General features: G+C 44.1%; 1 protein-coding gene across 3 annotated transcripts in view; it reads right to left on the reverse strand.

The window, feature by feature from the left end:
- The window catches only part of KIF5A (kinesin family member 5A), a 141,467-nt gene that overhangs the window by 35,133 nt on the left and 89,261 nt on the right, over window positions 1-17,073 (reverse strand). For 2 of the 3 annotated variants that reach the window (XM_066584423.1, XM_066584421.1), the window contains exons 14-22: window positions 11,162-11,368; window positions 10,606-10,752; window positions 10,274-10,462; window positions 9,940-10,057; window positions 7,530-7,594; window positions 5,481-5,590; window positions 3,023-3,124; window positions 1,711-1,771; window positions 1,542-1,613 (exon numbers count right to left, since the gene is read on the reverse strand). In XM_066584423.1, the coding sequence (XP_066440520.1) occupies window positions 1,542-1,613; window positions 1,711-1,771; window positions 3,023-3,124; window positions 5,481-5,590; window positions 7,530-7,594; window positions 9,940-10,057; window positions 10,274-10,462; window positions 10,606-10,752; window positions 11,162-11,368 (1,071 nt within the window). The remainder of the gene's footprint in view (window positions 1-1,541; window positions 1,614-1,710; window positions 1,772-3,022; window positions 3,125-5,480; window positions 5,591-7,529; window positions 7,595-9,939; window positions 10,058-10,273; window positions 10,463-10,605; window positions 10,753-11,161; window positions 11,369-17,073) is intronic. The other variant, XM_066584422.1, reaches the window with a different exon arrangement.

Consider the following 17,073-nt stretch of genomic DNA (forward strand, 5'->3'; position numbering starts at 1 on the left):
ACTTTTCAGACAACTTATGCACATCTACCAGCTTGTGTTAGTCTCATGATTTCTGTAACCATGTTTCAGATGGCATCCACTAGGGGTCTCCCTTATAGCTTCTCTGCAATCCACTCTCTGTGATTAGGTACAGAGCTTCCATAGTAACAAGGACATTTCCATAGCAACAGAAGGAGGTACTAGCTTCACAGGTGGCTCTTAGAATCCGCAGGCTGACAGATCTGCAGACACTGTGTTAACAATCTCCACAGTCTCTGCCTCACCTGCTGTTACAGTGTGTGGGTGTGTGTCTGTGCACACAATACACACACATTATAACGGGTTTACTAACCATTTGGTCAGAATGTCTCTAAATTCCTAATCCTCCTAGGAAAGCAAAGAGGCGGGCATTCAGATACAGCCTCCCTGGTGACTGGACCAGAGAGAGTGCAATGCAGCATGGGAACTAAGGGCAAGGAAGTACAGGACAGTGAACTACTGGTAGAATTGCTACACGCCCCTTCTTGAAAGTGGATTGCGAACAGCAGAAAAATGGGGAAGACCACCTGAAAATAAAAACTTACAGACATGAAACAAAGTGCAAACCGCAGCAAATGATAGGGTAAGGAGAACCTGGTATACTTTAGAAAACATGTCCTCAGGTACGCTTTAAGGTGATAAACGTCTATATGCAAATAGCTACTATACATATACATAAGGGATAATTATATTGTTTTATCCAAACAATGCTGATCGCTAGGAACCTGTCATTGGCTATGAGCATCATAATCTAAGAAATCAATGGGAGTGTACACACAAAGACTTCAGGTGAGAGCCATATACACAGTTTACACGCCGATGTTTAGGGTAATAACGAGGGCACCAAGAGACGTGGAAGTATAAAAAATACCTCCCCTGGCTCATGGTAACCTGCCCTATGAGCACCATAACTTAGTTTATGGTGCTCATGGCCAGTGGCAGGTTCCCTTTAAGGGGAACCTGTCAGGTCCTATGAGCCCCATAAACCAAGTTTATGGGTCCACAGTACCGAGGCTGCTGAGTCTGGGGATGGTATTATGTTCCCTTGCCTCCCTATTTCAGCTCTGTCAGTCTGTAAACTCGCCATTTGTTGTACTTCAGCGTGCGCACTGTCCTCTTATTTCATCTCAATGAGAGGACAATGTGTGTGAAGGAGTACGTTCCATACAACGAGGAGCAAGTTTACGAAATGACAGCACTGAAACTGGGAGGTAGAAGAGTAGAACGATACCACCCCCGGACTCGCTGGTCCCAGGCTATGAGCCCATAAACTTAATCTATGGATCTCATAGAATCAAACAAGTTCCCTTTAACAAGCTCCAACTCATATCGGGGATGTGATCTATCAGAAAATCAACAGATGCCATCAAATTTCTCCCTAGTTAATATAGGGAGGTCCTGACTGGGAAATCCCTTCTATGCCGTCCACAGGCCATAATAGGGCCCTGATGGGACTACCAATTTAAAGTAACAGGACACTATAAAGCCATATACGGTATGTGTCTAATGAGAAGTCTACTTACTTTCTTGACTCGAGATGTGACGTCTTGAACAAAAAGCTTCCGAAGATTGTGGAGGGTCTGGAGTTCACGAGCCTTATAAAAGTGGTACAGATAACAGTTCTGTAAGAACTCCTAAGAGATTTGCTATAATACTTATGATAAGCCACGCTATTGGTCGATGTCTACTTACAACAGTCTCCTCAAGCCCTTTGAGATCCTGTTTGGACTGTTCGTGCTTCTCGTATAGAAATCTGATAAAAACAGTAATAGGAGTAAATAATCTAAACAAAATGTATTACTGTTAGTATGTCAGTGGTGCGGATATCAGAAGGTAGTGGGACTCCAACAACTGGGAACAACTGAAAGAAGAAAGAGGGAGCAGATCTAAATGCAGTATAGCCAAAATATCATAAAAATCCCAATACATAGGGCACAACTCCATTCAACACCAGTTGCTCTGTAGATTATCTGTTCACTATCACCAACTTCCGGCCGTGATGGAAATGGGGATGCGCTGTCCCAAACACCACAAACCCATTGTAGAATATGACAGAACCAGGAAAAACGTGCTGTTTGGTGAAATTGTATGCTGGAAATTGCTGACACCAGTACATATAACCAGATGTGTTTATGAAACTGCATAGCTGTATACAATGCATACAGTAAAATGCGTTTCAACCTCCTTTGGGGTCTTCATCAGGTATCAGCATACCATTCGACCAAACAGTACCACTGTTGATGGTGTTTCTCCGGTAGGTATAATCACGATCAGATTTCTGACATCGCTACGTCAGCATTTCCATTGGATACCCCGTAGACTTTGAGCCACAATGTTTATATGGGATGAAAATAAAGTCTGCACTATGCGCTACTACTGTTTGAGGGCTTATTCAGACGATCGTATATTGGACGGTTTTTAGCGCCCATCCGATATACGCTGCCCCTCTCTGCAAGGGAAGGAGGCAGGACAGGACGAGAGCTAGTGCCCTTCGCCACTGTTTGCAAAGAGAGGGGCGGGATTGGGTGGAGCTAAGTCCCACCCCAACCCTCCCATTGCAAACAGTGGCGAGGGGCGGAAAGGGGGCAGAAGCTCAATGCACTAGCTCCCGTCCCGTCCCACCTTCTCCCTTTGCATAGAGGGGCAGCGTATATCGGTCAAACAATCGTTTGAATAAGCCTTTAGGCTTCTTCATATTGCTGTGATCTCAAAATGTTCTGATTTGAATGGTTTCGTTTTCACGTCCGTGTTTCTCACTCGATATTACTACGTGCGGAAAAAAATAGGTCTTGCCCTATCTTTCTCACAGGTGGATTTTATATATGTGCGAGTAAAGAGAGGGCAGGACCTATCTTTCTCCTTTTTTTTTACCCACGCAATAGCGCGAAGTATAAAACGGTAAGAAGAAAAAAAAGGCTTTGGACTGATTCATGCGAAAATATGCTCGGTAGCGGCGAGTGTACTTGCGCATGTGCCAGTCTGAAGATGCCCTCATAGCACTCACGTCAGCTCCTGCAATTTGTGGCTCTTCTCGTGTTCCTCACTCTTCAGCTTCTCATAATCGGCTCTCAGCTTCTCAAGCTCCAGCTGCAGCTTCTGGTTCAGACTGAAGAAACGGAAAGAGGATACATACCAATCAGAAAATAAGTCACCTTCCATCAAAAACAATCATCTGATAAAAGAATAATCAGAAGTATTACACTAAAATAAAGCAAGAGACTTCTGGGCTTAATAATCATGAGAAACTTTTAGGGACCTTTCATACGGGCGTAATTGGCAGGAGATTCCACACCAAAAGTCTCATGCCATGTGGTTTATGATGCGGTTTATTAAAAATGGCTTCATTCTGCTGGCAATTCCATTTAGACATGTTGGATTTGGTGTGGATTTCCGCAACGGCAGATCCGTCTGGGTGTTGCCAAGGCTGTAGGAGCCAAATTCCAGCTTGTGTGAAAGGTCCCTTAGAGCGCGCGTACATGCTGCGGAGCCCTGCTGAAAACACAGTCATGTCTCTGCTGATTGCCAACTGGGTCATGGACCTGCCAATTGGCAAGTCCAGCTGCTGCCCAGCAATTAGCGAGCATCTGCCTGTATTTGCAGTGGAGATCCACAGCGTGGATATGGAAAAACGTGTTTTAGTCCCGCTGTGCAGCCGTGATAATCACGGACGCATAACGCGACAAAGTGAAAACACCGATTTCAATTGTTTTCAGCAGTTTTGTTCTCACTATTAGGATTCTCGCCAAAAGAAAGGGTAGGGCCAATCTTCCTGCTATTTTTTTTTACTCCTGCGCTATGGCGGGGAGTTTGAAAATCCAGTGAGGGAAAACCAAACCTTATTCATGCTCAACTACGCTACTTACTGGTGAGCATATTGAAGGCCATAATATACATTAATTGCTTCCCCTTTCAGATCTCCATAGCAGTGCTTGACTTCAGTCATCTTTTGCCGCAGATGTGATCAGATTTCACCCATTCCATTGATGGGGTGGAGTCTGCTGTGGATCAGCGGCAAAATTGCACCAATGGCGTAGACTTTGACACGTATGGATTTCGCTGCAGATCTTCCGTTGCGGAAAATACACACCAATTCTGCTACGTGTGAACGCACCCTTGTAGCCCATGAGCTGACTTGGCCTCTCCTCAGTAAAGCCAAGTGCAGCCAAAGAGCAGAAGAGTGCCATTTATTACAGTAAACATATGTATTAAGTACTGACTAGTCATTTTATCTATATGCTGCCATAACCAGGCATTGAAAAGACTGAGCAGATTGAAGGACCACTTACAGTACATTAAGCCCCATACCCATCAGACAATGCGCAAGGTAAGTTCACCTGACCTCATTTTCTATTAAGGCATATGGGCAGGATCTGTTTTCACTAGACAACCATTTTCAGCTAACACACTTATTGAATATTGTAATATTACATTTGCTAAATATGCAGGCACCATAGATTCCTCAATACCAACATCTGCTAATTAGGTGTTACGGTATATGTGTTACGTGTGCTGCTGCTAAGTACTAAGCTTCCTAGCAGCACAGCCCTCACAGGGTTAATTGATTGAGCTGGCTGGGTGTGGTACTTCCTGCTAGCCAATCTCCTGAGTTTGTGCTCACATATAAAACCAGCTCCTGGTCAGTCTCTGTCTGGTGTTGATGGTGAGCAGTCATGAATCTTTGTCTGTTGAAGCTTGCTGTGTGATTTGTGCCCTGTGCTGGTTCATGTCCGTTTATATTCTGTCAATTTTGTCTGCTGAGTTTGTTTGCTATGTCTGCACTAGGTTCGCCCCTAGGGCCCTCTAGTAGATGTGTCTTGCTAGTGTAGGGACTGCAAGATAGGAGGGGCTTTGCCAGGGCTTGCAGCTTATTTTCATTGGCCAATGTACGAACAAACGGACATGAACCAGCACAGGGCACATATCACACAGCAAGCTTCAACAGACAAGGATTCATGACTGCTCACCCTGAACACCAGACAGAGACTGACCAGGAGCTGGGTTAATATGTGAGCACAAACTCAGGAGATTGGCTAGCAGGACGTACCACACCCAACCAGCTCAATTAATTAACCCTGTGAGGGCTGTGCTGCTAGGAAGCTTAGTACTACAGGTCCCAGCAGCACACGTAACAATATGAGTTTAAAAGGAACCGGCCACATTTAAAATTCACTGATGGCTCCACCCACTGGACCCCTAAGCCCAGAATGTGCAGAGATATAAATGAATAAAATACAAGTTATATTGGATCTTTCCCCATCAAGTTATGTACCAATGTCTTCAGCTCCTCCTGCTCTATAGCATGATTCCTGCAGAATCAACTGCATTTTCAAAGTGCCAGATTTGCTTTACAGAATGAAGAATATAGAAAAGTACTAAGACGGTATATTGTGAGCTAAGCAGAGAACAAATCACAAGTGTGTCTTTCATCGGAATAGACGGTTGGCTTGTCTGCACATTCTTACTCTTTCAATTCATCAATGATCTTCTGCTTCTCGTTAATCTCATCCCGGAGACGGGCCAGCTGTTTGTGATGGGCCTCACGGTGGCTTTCCATCTGCATCTCCAGGACCTTCTAATACAAAGGGGAATAGTTGAATGTGACATGACAATGTATAGGAGCCACCAAACTCTTAGGTCTAGCAGTATATAACATCCATCATGGAGTGGACTTTCTGTACGCAGCATTTGGAATATTAGTAATTGTTAATCCTGAAAATTGGTTGCAAAACATATTTTAAGAGTTTTTGGCCAAAAGACAGTGATTGCATATTGTCAGCTGTGTGTATGAAGCTGGTAGCGGGCAGTTTTTTAATACATTGCAGCGACCTGGGTTGGTATTGAACTCACTGTTTCAAATGAATTCAATGGGAACATGGACTGCAATACCAACCAGGGCCACTGACAGCGGCCTGGCAAACAGCTGATTGACGGGGGTTCTGACTGATGGACCCCCAGCAACTAAAGGGGTGCTGTGGAGATTTAAAGTTTTTTAAAGTTTTCACCCATCCACTCAATAGGTGAAAACTGATAGATCAGTGGGGGTCTGACCGCTGGGACCCTCGACGATTATAAAAATGAGGGACATACATAGTGATATCAGACTGAATGAAGTGCTGGCCACTTCATTCATTTCAATCGGGCTAACGGAAATTTGTATTTGGCTATCTCCAGCAGTCCCAGCAGTGATAATGAATGGAGCGTTACTGCAAATATGTGACCGCTCTCCATTCAATTTGATGTCGTTGCAGGTGGGAGAAGGAACTCCACAGTGAGGAAGAGGGGAGTAGGGGGGATCACAGGTCCTCTGTTCTCAGGATCGGTGGAGGTCCCAGAAGTTGGAACCCTAACAATCTATCAGTTTTTACATACCAAGTGGATGGGTGAAAATTTGAACCATTTTCAGTCTCTGAAATACCCCTCTAACTACAGATGACCTATCATCGATAGTAAAAAAGTGGACAACACCTTTAATTGTGTAATATACTATAAGTTAATGGAGAACTCTGCTTTTATGACTATATAAATATATATTATATACATATACACTCATTGTTAAAAAAAATCAGGTACCTAGAAGGAGTTGTTGGAATCGAATGAAGCTTTCTCTGTGTGATTGTAACGTTGATAGAAGTGATTATAATATCGGAGCAGAAGGATAGGGGTTTTTTTTGTGGAAAACTCACCCCTTGCATCGTGGCTCTAGTACCCTGTTGTACCGTCTCTAGCTTGGATACAAGATGTGATACGGGCAGGCATGGAGGCTCTAGTACCCTGTTGTACCGTCTCTAGCTTGGATACAAGATGTGATACAGGCGGGCATGAAGGCTCTAGTACCCTGTTGTACCGCCTCTGGCTTGGTTACAAGATGTGATACGGGCAGGCATGGAGGCTCTAGTACCCTGTTGTACCACCTCTAGCTTGGATACAAGATGTGATACAGGCGGGCATGAAGGCTCTAGTACCCTGTTGTACCGCCTCTAGCTTGGATACCAGACGTGACACCACTTTTAGAGCCTCAGGTGGTAAGACTGTTCATCTAATCACACCACAACTCCAATCATTTGCATATCTGTCTGAGATGTAACTACATGCTGAATTTTGCAACAAAAAGACAACTCTTTCTAGGTGCTTGAATTTTTTTTTGACAAAGAGTGTATATTATAAATTCTGGGTTTGTTACTGGCATATGGATTTATATGAACAGTAAAAACAAATATCCAGTGAGCTCCCTCTAGTGGCTGACAGCTGTTATGACAGTGTCAGGGCAAGCAGGGCCATTCAGTAGCAGGAACCCAAGGTCATCACGGACATCATCCCACCATTGCCTTGTCTTTACAGTATAGATGCCACTCAAGACAGGCGGCTGGTGTTATTCTGATGATGCCGCTATGTCACAAAGCTGCTTGTAGCAAACGAGCCACGCGGATAGGACACCCCGAGATCACACCTGTAACCCATTGAACTGATTGACAGCATTATATAATATCTGACAAGCCCCCCAATATGCTGACCTTCACTTCATTGGCCTCCAGCGCGTCCTGCGCTTTATCCTTCACGGCGACTTCTGTCACATTTTCTGTCAAGTGAAAGAGACGGCTGATTATATAACGAGTTCATAATCCCCAGATGTGTCATCTGATGAGAGAACTTCCCACGTACAAGGTGATTAACTCATTACTGGTCCGACACATCAAGCAGAAAGACATAAAGGAACGCGCCGCACGTTGCTTCAGAGGACTTTTGTGAAAACCAGTGACAGTCCCACTATATTGTTTTGGGGTAAAGAGGGGGGAACAGGAGGGGAGGGGGTAAATTCTCTTTACAAGCTGGAGTGATCAGCTACAGTGCCGCTACTATTAAAGCAGCAGTCAGGTTCCTTTTCTTTCCCTCATTGTATGCAAATGCATAAATGCTAAAAATGGTTCCATGCTAAAGACCCTTTTACACACAACAATTATCACTCAAAATTCGCTCAAAAGCCATCTTTTGAGCGATAACTGTTGCATGTAAATGTGCCCATCTTTCACTTTTCTGCCGAACGATGATTCTTTTGTTCGGCATAAAATCCATCGTTCAGCAGAAGAGCTGATAGCAGGGACTTTACTCTGTATTCTTCGCGGGAAGCATTGATAACATTGTCAGCCCAGCGGCAAAACAAAGGGAATGCATTCAGAAAACAGACCAACCACAGCTCTCGCCCGCATTAATAAGCTACTAATTCGCATTAGTACCAATTAGTAGTTTATGCAAAATGATCGCTCAAAACCCATCTTTTGAGCGATCATCTTTGTGTGTAAAAGGGCCTTTAGATGTTCACTCCCTGGAAATGTTTGAAATTGAGTTTTCTTTGCACTGGCCGACAGTATAAATGGTGTATATTAGTCCTTCCCAATAATTCATGTCTAGGATAGACACCCGGGTTTTACACTACACTTACTTTCCTATGTTCCAATGCTACTACCGACAGGGGGGAAAAAACGCTATGGGGGGGGGGGGGGGGGGGGGGGGGACACAAAACCAGTGTGATATGAGTGGCCCAAAGAAAAGGCAAGGGCCGTATTGGTTTGTAGTGTCCAAGATATTATGGAGGTGCTGCCCACCAGATACTGCGCCACCTAAGTGGGTGTGAGTGAACGGAGAGATGCAGCGAAGACAAACTGGTCTCAGAGCTCCAAGAGCAATCCAATTCTTACAACGATGAGGTTCAACTTCTCTTTTATTTGGTAATGTAAGCAACCAGCAAGGGTTTTGAGGGCGACTAGATCACATACAGTCAGAGACCAAGAGATTGTGAGGTCCCAACTACCGGAATATCGATGGGAAGAGTGGGTTTCTCCCCAAAACACGTTTTTCAATGCTGGTTGCTTATATTACTAAATAGAAGAGAGGTTGAAACTAATCGTTGTAATGATTGGATTGCTAATAAGCTACCATCGACTATGCAAAGATGATCGCTCAAAACTGTCACTCAAATTGTCATCTGATCAACTTTTGAGCGATCATCTTTCAGTGTAAATGGGGTCTAAGCATAAAGCACAAAACCACGCACCAAACATTTATGGGAAGTGACCCCAAACATTTATAAACTGACTTCAGGAGCGTGCTAGCTCCGAAACGCGTTGTACCATACTAAGGTCTGGAGCTCTATATAAATAAACACCTTTTTACTCTACTACAGAGAACTCCTCTTGTTGCCTTCTTGCTCTACGGACCTCTATCATCTACATGTCCACACTAGAGATGAGCGAGTATACTCGCTAAGGCACATTACTCGAGCGAGTAGTGCCTTAGCCGAGTATCTCCCCGCTCCTCTCTAAAGATTCAGGGGCCGGTGCGGGTGACAGGTGAGTTGCGGCGGGGAGCGGGAGAGAGAGAGCTCTCCCCTCAGTTCCTCCCCGCTCTCCCCTGCCGCTCCTCGCTTCCCGCCGCCGGCCCCCGAATCTTTAGAGATGAGCGGGGAGATACTCGGCTAAGGCACTATTCACTCGAGTAATGTGCCTTAGCGAGTATGCTCGCTCATCTCTAGTCCACACCTATGATAGTCACAGTCGGCGTCACACTGGTTACCCTGAGCGCAGGAGTTACTTTGCCTTATTTCCATTTGTTTCCACTTCTGGAGGCCAACCACCCCCCCCTCAGATTTTTCTCCATGCATGCTCTCTTCTGATGTCCCCCACCTGGAACAGGGTTTCCCCCCCACCTGTGACCACCACAAGTCTTTCTTATTTTTCTATGTGCTCCTGATCACAAAATATCCCAGGTACACAAGAGGCGCCGTCCCATTTCTTCTACTCCCTTCTGGATTTAAGCCCTTAAACCGATATTTATTGTATATTCTTGGCAACAAAGCAGATTGATATTTGTGTGAATGTAGCAAGTTGCTTGCATGCTTCCAAGTACATTGGCATGTGTGCCCGCTACCTTGAGCCTGCATCTTGGCCAGCTCCTCACTCAGTGTATCGTAGGACTCTTCCAGCTGGCGCTTCTTCAGCTCTACGCTGTGCATGTATTCAGTCAAAGACCTGATCTTGGCCTCATGCTGTAAAAGAATGAGGAAAGACAGGTCAGACGCTGTAATGCGGGTATGAATGAAACCCCCTGCGAACTTCTCAAGTACGAAAGCATTACAGTAAGGACGTAAAGCTGTAATTTATTGTCCATTTATAAGAAAGGGAAACATATGATCTTCATACATTTTTATAATGAGATACAAAAATGTATAAATAATGTAATTACTGCCCAAATGGAGGCATACCTGAGAGATCAGCAGCTGGCAGGAGGACAACTCCCGTCCCGTCACTTCCATCTTACGGTGACATTCAACCTGAAGGTTCTCCAGCTGGCGGCAGCGTTTCACCACCGACTTCACTTCAGACTTGATCTTGCTAATGTACAGACGTGCCACTGTAAACTCTTCCTCTATGGCCCCGCTGATCTCTACAGGCTGCAAAGTAGACTTGTTTTGACTCAAAATTATAGAAGAAAGTGAAGAACGGTGACTGGAAAATAGTGGAATGGGGTTTAATGCGCTTTTTTTTTACCCAGTGCCTTCTGATGAATGTTTAGTATATCGGGATAATTACTCACCAACTTAAATTCTCCATTGCCCACAATGACGCTAAATTCACTAAGATCTTTCATGAGGCCATTGAGAACTTCCGCAATCCTCTTGCGTTGATGGGTGCTAAACTCCTGCAGGCGATGGAGATCATTTTCCAAAGAGAGTAGGGTGGCCTGAGCGGAGACACAAAAATACTCAATGATCATCATCCACTTCATCATTTGCTAGTACAATATATACTAGTTTAAACTCACAAAGGTTGAGATCACTTCTGCGCCAGTTGAAGGTTCCGCCGCAAACCCGGTACAAAATACTGGAAGAAAAAAGCGCTTTTTCTTCCAGTAAAATGCAGGGCAGCTGAGCGGATACCAAACCGACCCACTTATAGTCAATTGGGCCCATTCAGTTTCGCCAAAGGATGGATCCGTTCGGCCAGGGGATTCCCTTTTCTTGCTCCCCGCAGAAAAACTGAATGCCCACCGCAGATGTGAATGCAGCCTAATTCATGGCAAGTAAGGATGTAAGGATCTAGTAATCGGTGCCCTTGCGCCACCTTGTGGTTAGATCACACACAGTACTTACAACTTTCTGGGACAGTTCATCAGCAAGTATCTTGTTCTGCAAAGTTTTGTCCTCTACCTCCTGGGATTTCTGATCATAGTTTACGGCTAGCTCTTCTAGGGCCTGCAGAACTTCTTTGACTTCTTCCTTGGCACAGTCATTCTCAGACTGTAAGCGAGTTAGTTCCATTTGCACCTTATCATTGTCTCCCCGAGTGGATACTAGAAGCTGTGGATACAAAACTTGAGTTACTGACCTGGCTTAAAGATTGATATGAAATTAGTAGTGACCAAATACATAAACAGTGGCATAGCGGGTTGGCATGTCAGGAGAGACAGTAGTTGTTTCATGGACAGGTTAGTGGAGGTGTTAAAGACATGACATGAATCTCTCTAAATGTAGAACCTACCCTGTTTCCCTAAAAATAAGACATTCCCTGAAAATAAAACATAGCATGATTTTTCAGAATTTTTGAGGATGCTTGAAATATAAGCCCTACTCCAAAATTAAGCCCTGCTAACAGTTAATTTAAAAAGTCAATTTAAATAGTGTCCAGGCACCTATACATGTAAAAAAGTTAAAGCTTTTTGAACAAAAAGTAATATAAGACACTGTCTTATTTTCGGGGGAAACATGGTAAAATATGCCTGCTTGCTTGATTGAATTGATACAGAAATGAATGATACACTGCTGCCTATAGCAATTTCTTCCATGCAATGAAAACTATTTCCTTTCATTAGTTGCAAGCAAAACTCCCAAGTCTTAGAAAGTTAGGGAATGTGTCATCAGAAAATGACCTATTATATAAATCACATTTTTGTGCTGAACATATTTTTAAAGACTTTTTGGTGATTTTTTTTTTTACATTTTCAGTCACAATCTGTATAGAAGAAAAATCCTAAAATGCTGCATCTTTCTCACTGACCGCAGAGCCTAATAACAGGCTGATACTTCCTGATTTGTAGAGAAGACTTTGCAGCAGTCATCTTACTAACATCACAGGCAGGATTACACTGAGAGGTAACACCTATATGCAGATAACACAGGATCCACTGTTCGCAGTAGTTGATAAGCTGTGACCATCTACTCCCCCCCTGCAGAATGAGCCACGCAGGTCACAGAGCATGTCTAGAACAGTCTTCATACAAGTCAATGGGTCCCCTCCTGCCCATCCTGTGAATGGCCCATGAAGCTGCTGTAAAGTACATCTCTAAATGCTGTTAAATGTAGTTCAGAAAAGATGGCCGCCCCAAAAGTCACATATAGACAACAGAATAAACAATTCTACAATCAGAAAATAAAAACATCTGGTTTTAATTAATGACATTTTTTTGTGCTATAGGACCTTTAACCATTCAAGGACCAGGCTGCTTTGCACCTTTAGGACCAGACAATTTTTAGGGATTTAACCCATGTGGTAGTTTTAGGCCCCCTGTCCACGGCAGTGATTTCGCCGGCGGTAAACCGCTGGCGAACCACGCCGTCTGAAGCTTTTCATAGCAATGCTATGGAAAGCGCCGGCCCCCTGTCCACGAGTGGAGAATCACTGCGATTCTCCGCTCGCAGACGGCAATTCACAGCATGCTGCCGGCAATTGCCCCGGTTCACATGCTGCAAATTGCCCCGATTCTCCGTTGTCAGCCTATCTATCAGATTAGGCTGATCTGTGGAGAACCTTCTGCGGCTCCTGCTCCCAGGCGGCGGCGGCTCTCACGGCAATGCTCCGCCGCAGGACCGCAACGCCTATGGACAGGGGGCCTTACTGCCCTATTTTTTTTCCTTTAGCTACCAAAATTATTTTTGCTGCGTTTTTTTCTGACATATGGGGTGTTTTTTTTAAATAAATTTTTTACTGACTTTTTCTTTCAGTTTTTTAGTTTTATTCGGGGTAAAAAGCTAAAAAATTATTTTTTTTAACATGCATAGTTATTTTTTTTTTAAATTAGTATATTTATGCTAAAATAAAGTATGGGAACGGGCTCCTCTATTTGTTTCGGACGTTTTGATATATAATATGTATGGTTTTGGATTAGAGGTGACGGTTTTAGGTTATTTTCTTTCCTATGTATATATTGTTGTTTTATTCTGTAATTTTTATTTACATAAGTAAATAAAAAGTAAGTGTATGTAATTATGTTTTTTACTATCTATGTCCCCCATGGCGTCATATAAGACCTCTGGTGGACATTCACATGTTTTTGATTTTTTTCCATTTGACACTTTCCCACAGTAGCTGGGGCGTCCATAGGAGCCCCAGTTACAGGGGAAAACAACCCCTGTAGTGACATTAGTCACTGGCAGAGCTGATCAGGGCCTTCTACCACCCTGGAGCTCTGCTGTAGCAGGGAATCCCAGCGGTCACATGACCCCCAAGCTCCCGTAGTGGAAGTTATACTTCCGCTTTCTAGTACACAGCGCTCTGGCAGATATGTAAATGATTATAGTTGTGGTCTGATTAGACACGGGGTCTTGCAACGAGAGGCCATAAAAGTGATTCCCCCATTGCCCTATAAAAGGCTCTCCGAGGCTACTTTTGCACCATGTACCTCTTGTTGAGAGATCGTTGACCACTAGACGCCCCTACGAAGAACTCAAAGACATTTTACCTGATTAACAGACTTTGAGAGGGGGGCATCATTGGAATGAGAGAATCGGGATGTTTGTTTCAAGGAATTACTCACCATCTAGGCTGTTCTGACCAAGCTGTTAGGAGGTGTTGGGAGCAGTGGTTACGTGAGGGCATGCACAGATGGCGAACAGGCTCTGGACGGTCCAGACAGACCACCAGTAGAGAGTATTGTTTGATCCGCCAACAAACATGAGCAGATTCCAACATTTTTGTTGTCCATCATCCAGACACAAATAGCACCTGCATTACAGGACTCAGTCTCTGGCTGGACCATTTCCACGTACTTAGCAGAAGGAAATTTGGTGTCATGCTCATCATGATGAGCACACAAGAGGGAGCTCCGATACATATACTACAACTATCAGTCCCACATCTGTCCACCATATAACCAGGACGGATTTTTACCCATTGGCAGTAAATCATGAAGGTTTTGTTTTGAATAACTGCAAACAGATATCTTGAAAAAAAGCGAGGAACTGATACATAAGGTGTACACACAGTGTTTACATGCTCATGTGAATGAAACAATGAATGTCCATTTACTTTCATTGACTCCATGTCACGCGGCCATAATACGTGGTAAAAACACACCTATGGACATGAGCCCTTATACAGAACTACAAATCGACGGCTTGCATGGCAAGTGCAGTACGCAGGTTTAAGAGCTTACTAAGGACTGATTGGACCTGTATAAATCCATTTTTATTAACCCCTTAGTGACAGAGCTTTTTTGCTTTTTTCCATTTTTGTTTTTTCCTACTCCCTTTCAAAAAATCGTAGCTCCTTTATTTATCAATCCATGTCGCTGTATGAGGGCTTGTTTTTTGCGGGACGAGTTGTATTTTTCAATGGCACTATTTATTGTACCATATAATGTACTGAAAAACTTTTTAAAAATTCTTAGCGGAGAGAAATGGAAAAAAAACCGACATTCCACCATCTTTCGGTGCGTCCTGTTTCTACGACGCACAAACTGCAACAAAAACGACCTGATATTTTTATTCTATGGGTCAGTACGATTACTACGATACCAAACTTATATAGTATTGTTTTTGCTGTAGTACCTGTATTTTTTTTAAGATATTTAATTTTTTTTCAATTATTTTCTGCGGTCATTTTGTGCGCGCAATAACTTTTTTATTTTTCCGTCGACGTAGTTGAGCAAGGGCTCATTTTTTGCGGGATGTCCTGTAGTTTCCGATAGTATCAATTTGGAATACATACGACTTTTTGATCGCTTTTTATTGCGTTTTTTTCTGGGAGACAGGGTAACTAAAAAATGCATTTCTGGCGTTCTTTATTTATTTTTTTCGGACGACGTTCACCGTGCAGAAAAAATAATGCACTACTTTGATAGATCGAACTTTTACGGACGCAGCGATACCAAATACATATTTTTATTTTATGATTTAGATTTTTTAATAATAGATATGGCAAAAGGGGGGTGATTTAAACTTTTATAACTTTTTTTTTTTTTTACAATTTAAAAAACTTCATTGATCTTTTTTTTCACTTTACTTTGAAGTCCCCCTGGGGGACTTTAACATGCGATGCTTTGATCGCTCCTGCAGTATGATGTAATGCTATAGCATTACGTCATACTGCTTTTTTACAGGCAGTCTTTCAAGCCACTCTGTGTGGATGGCTTGATAGGCAGTCTGCTAAGGCAGCCCTGGGGCCATTCATTATGCCCCCGGCTGCCATGACACCTGCACGGATCCCCCAATCTCACCACGGAGGGGCCATGCGGGACCCCCAAACAGCGTTCGGGGGATTTAAATGCCGCTGTCAGAATTGACAGCGGCATTTAAAGGGTTAATAGCCGCGATCGGCCGAGCGCGACTATTGCCCGTGGGTGTCAGCTGTAATAAACAGCTGACGCCCGCGCTGTATGGAGGGAGATAGCGGCGCTACCTCCCTCCATACACGTCCTGCAGCTGCAGGACGTAAAAACACTATGGCCCGGTCGTTAAGGGGTTAAACTCCCTCCAGCAGAAAGTTATGCACATACGGTAACTATGTTGTCGCTATAGAAAAACTGAATGGAAAAGTCAGAATGTAAACATGGAAATACTTCGGTAACGATAGGATTATTGGCAAGCGTAAAAGAAAAAAAAACATCTGCACAAAAATAATCCCTCAGCGGTCACATGCTGTACTACAGGCATAATGGCTCCCATAGCCAAGTGGTGATGCCACTGCATCGATACATGCTAGCTAATCGTAAACCAAGACTGGGAGGATTACGGAGGTGCCAGAACTTTATTGCTGGGGAAGTAGTGCTGCTGACGTCAAAAAGAAAATGACAACATTGGCAGGAAATAACCTCCCAATCCCAGACTAGCCCTGCCCCAAGTCTCATCAGTACTGCATCTACCGTAACTCCTGGTCACTCTCTGTACTCAGACCGACGACAGAGGAAGAAGTCTTCATGTTGCTTTCCTCTGCTCACCCCATCACCTGCACTAGTGACCCTCTCCCCTCACACCTCCTCCGATTCCTCTCCCCGGTGGTTATCTCCCATCTCACCACTATATTCAACCTCTCTCTGACCTCTGGCATTTTCCCCTCATTCAAACACGCTAACATATCCTCACTGCTAAAGAAACTGACTCTTGACTTGACTGATGCTGCCAACTACCGACCCATCTCCAACCTCCCCTTGACCTCCAAACTACTAGAACGCCTGGTTTACTCCCGACTTATAAGCCATCTCTCAGGAAACTCTCTTCTTGACCCTCTACAGTCCGGCTTCCGCCCCCTACAAATGACAGAAACCTGACTAAATTGTCAAACGACCTCCTCACAGCTAAATCGAGAGGTGACTACTCCCTACTGATCCTCCTCGATCTCTCTGCGGCATTTGACACTGTTGACCACAAACTCCTCCTCAGTATGCTTCACTCCATTGGCCTAATGGACACTGCTCTCTCCTGGTTCTCCTCCTACCTATCTCATTCAGCGTCTGCTTTGCTGGCTCTACCTCCCCTCCTCTTCCCCTTGCTGTTAGGGTCCCCCAGGGCTCAGTCCTCGGCCCCCTCTTCTTATCCATCTACACAGCCCCTATTGGACAAACCCTCAGGAGATTTGGCTTTCAGTACCATCTCTATGATGACGACACCTAGTTATACACCTCCTCCAGCAACATTCTTGAACACCACCAACTGTCTGACCACTGTCTCTAACACTATGTCCTCTCTCTTCCTAAAACTGAACCTCTCAAAAACTGACCTACTCCTGTTTCTGTCCTCTACTAACCGACCTTATCCTGACATCTCCATCTCAGCATGTGGCCTAATGTCTT

This window comes from Eleutherodactylus coqui, chromosome 1 (genome assembly GCF_035609145.1).
Source record: "Eleutherodactylus coqui strain aEleCoq1 chromosome 1, aEleCoq1.hap1, whole genome shotgun sequence".
Lineage (NCBI taxonomy): Eukaryota > Metazoa > Chordata > Amphibia > Anura > Eleutherodactylidae > Eleutherodactylus > Eleutherodactylus coqui.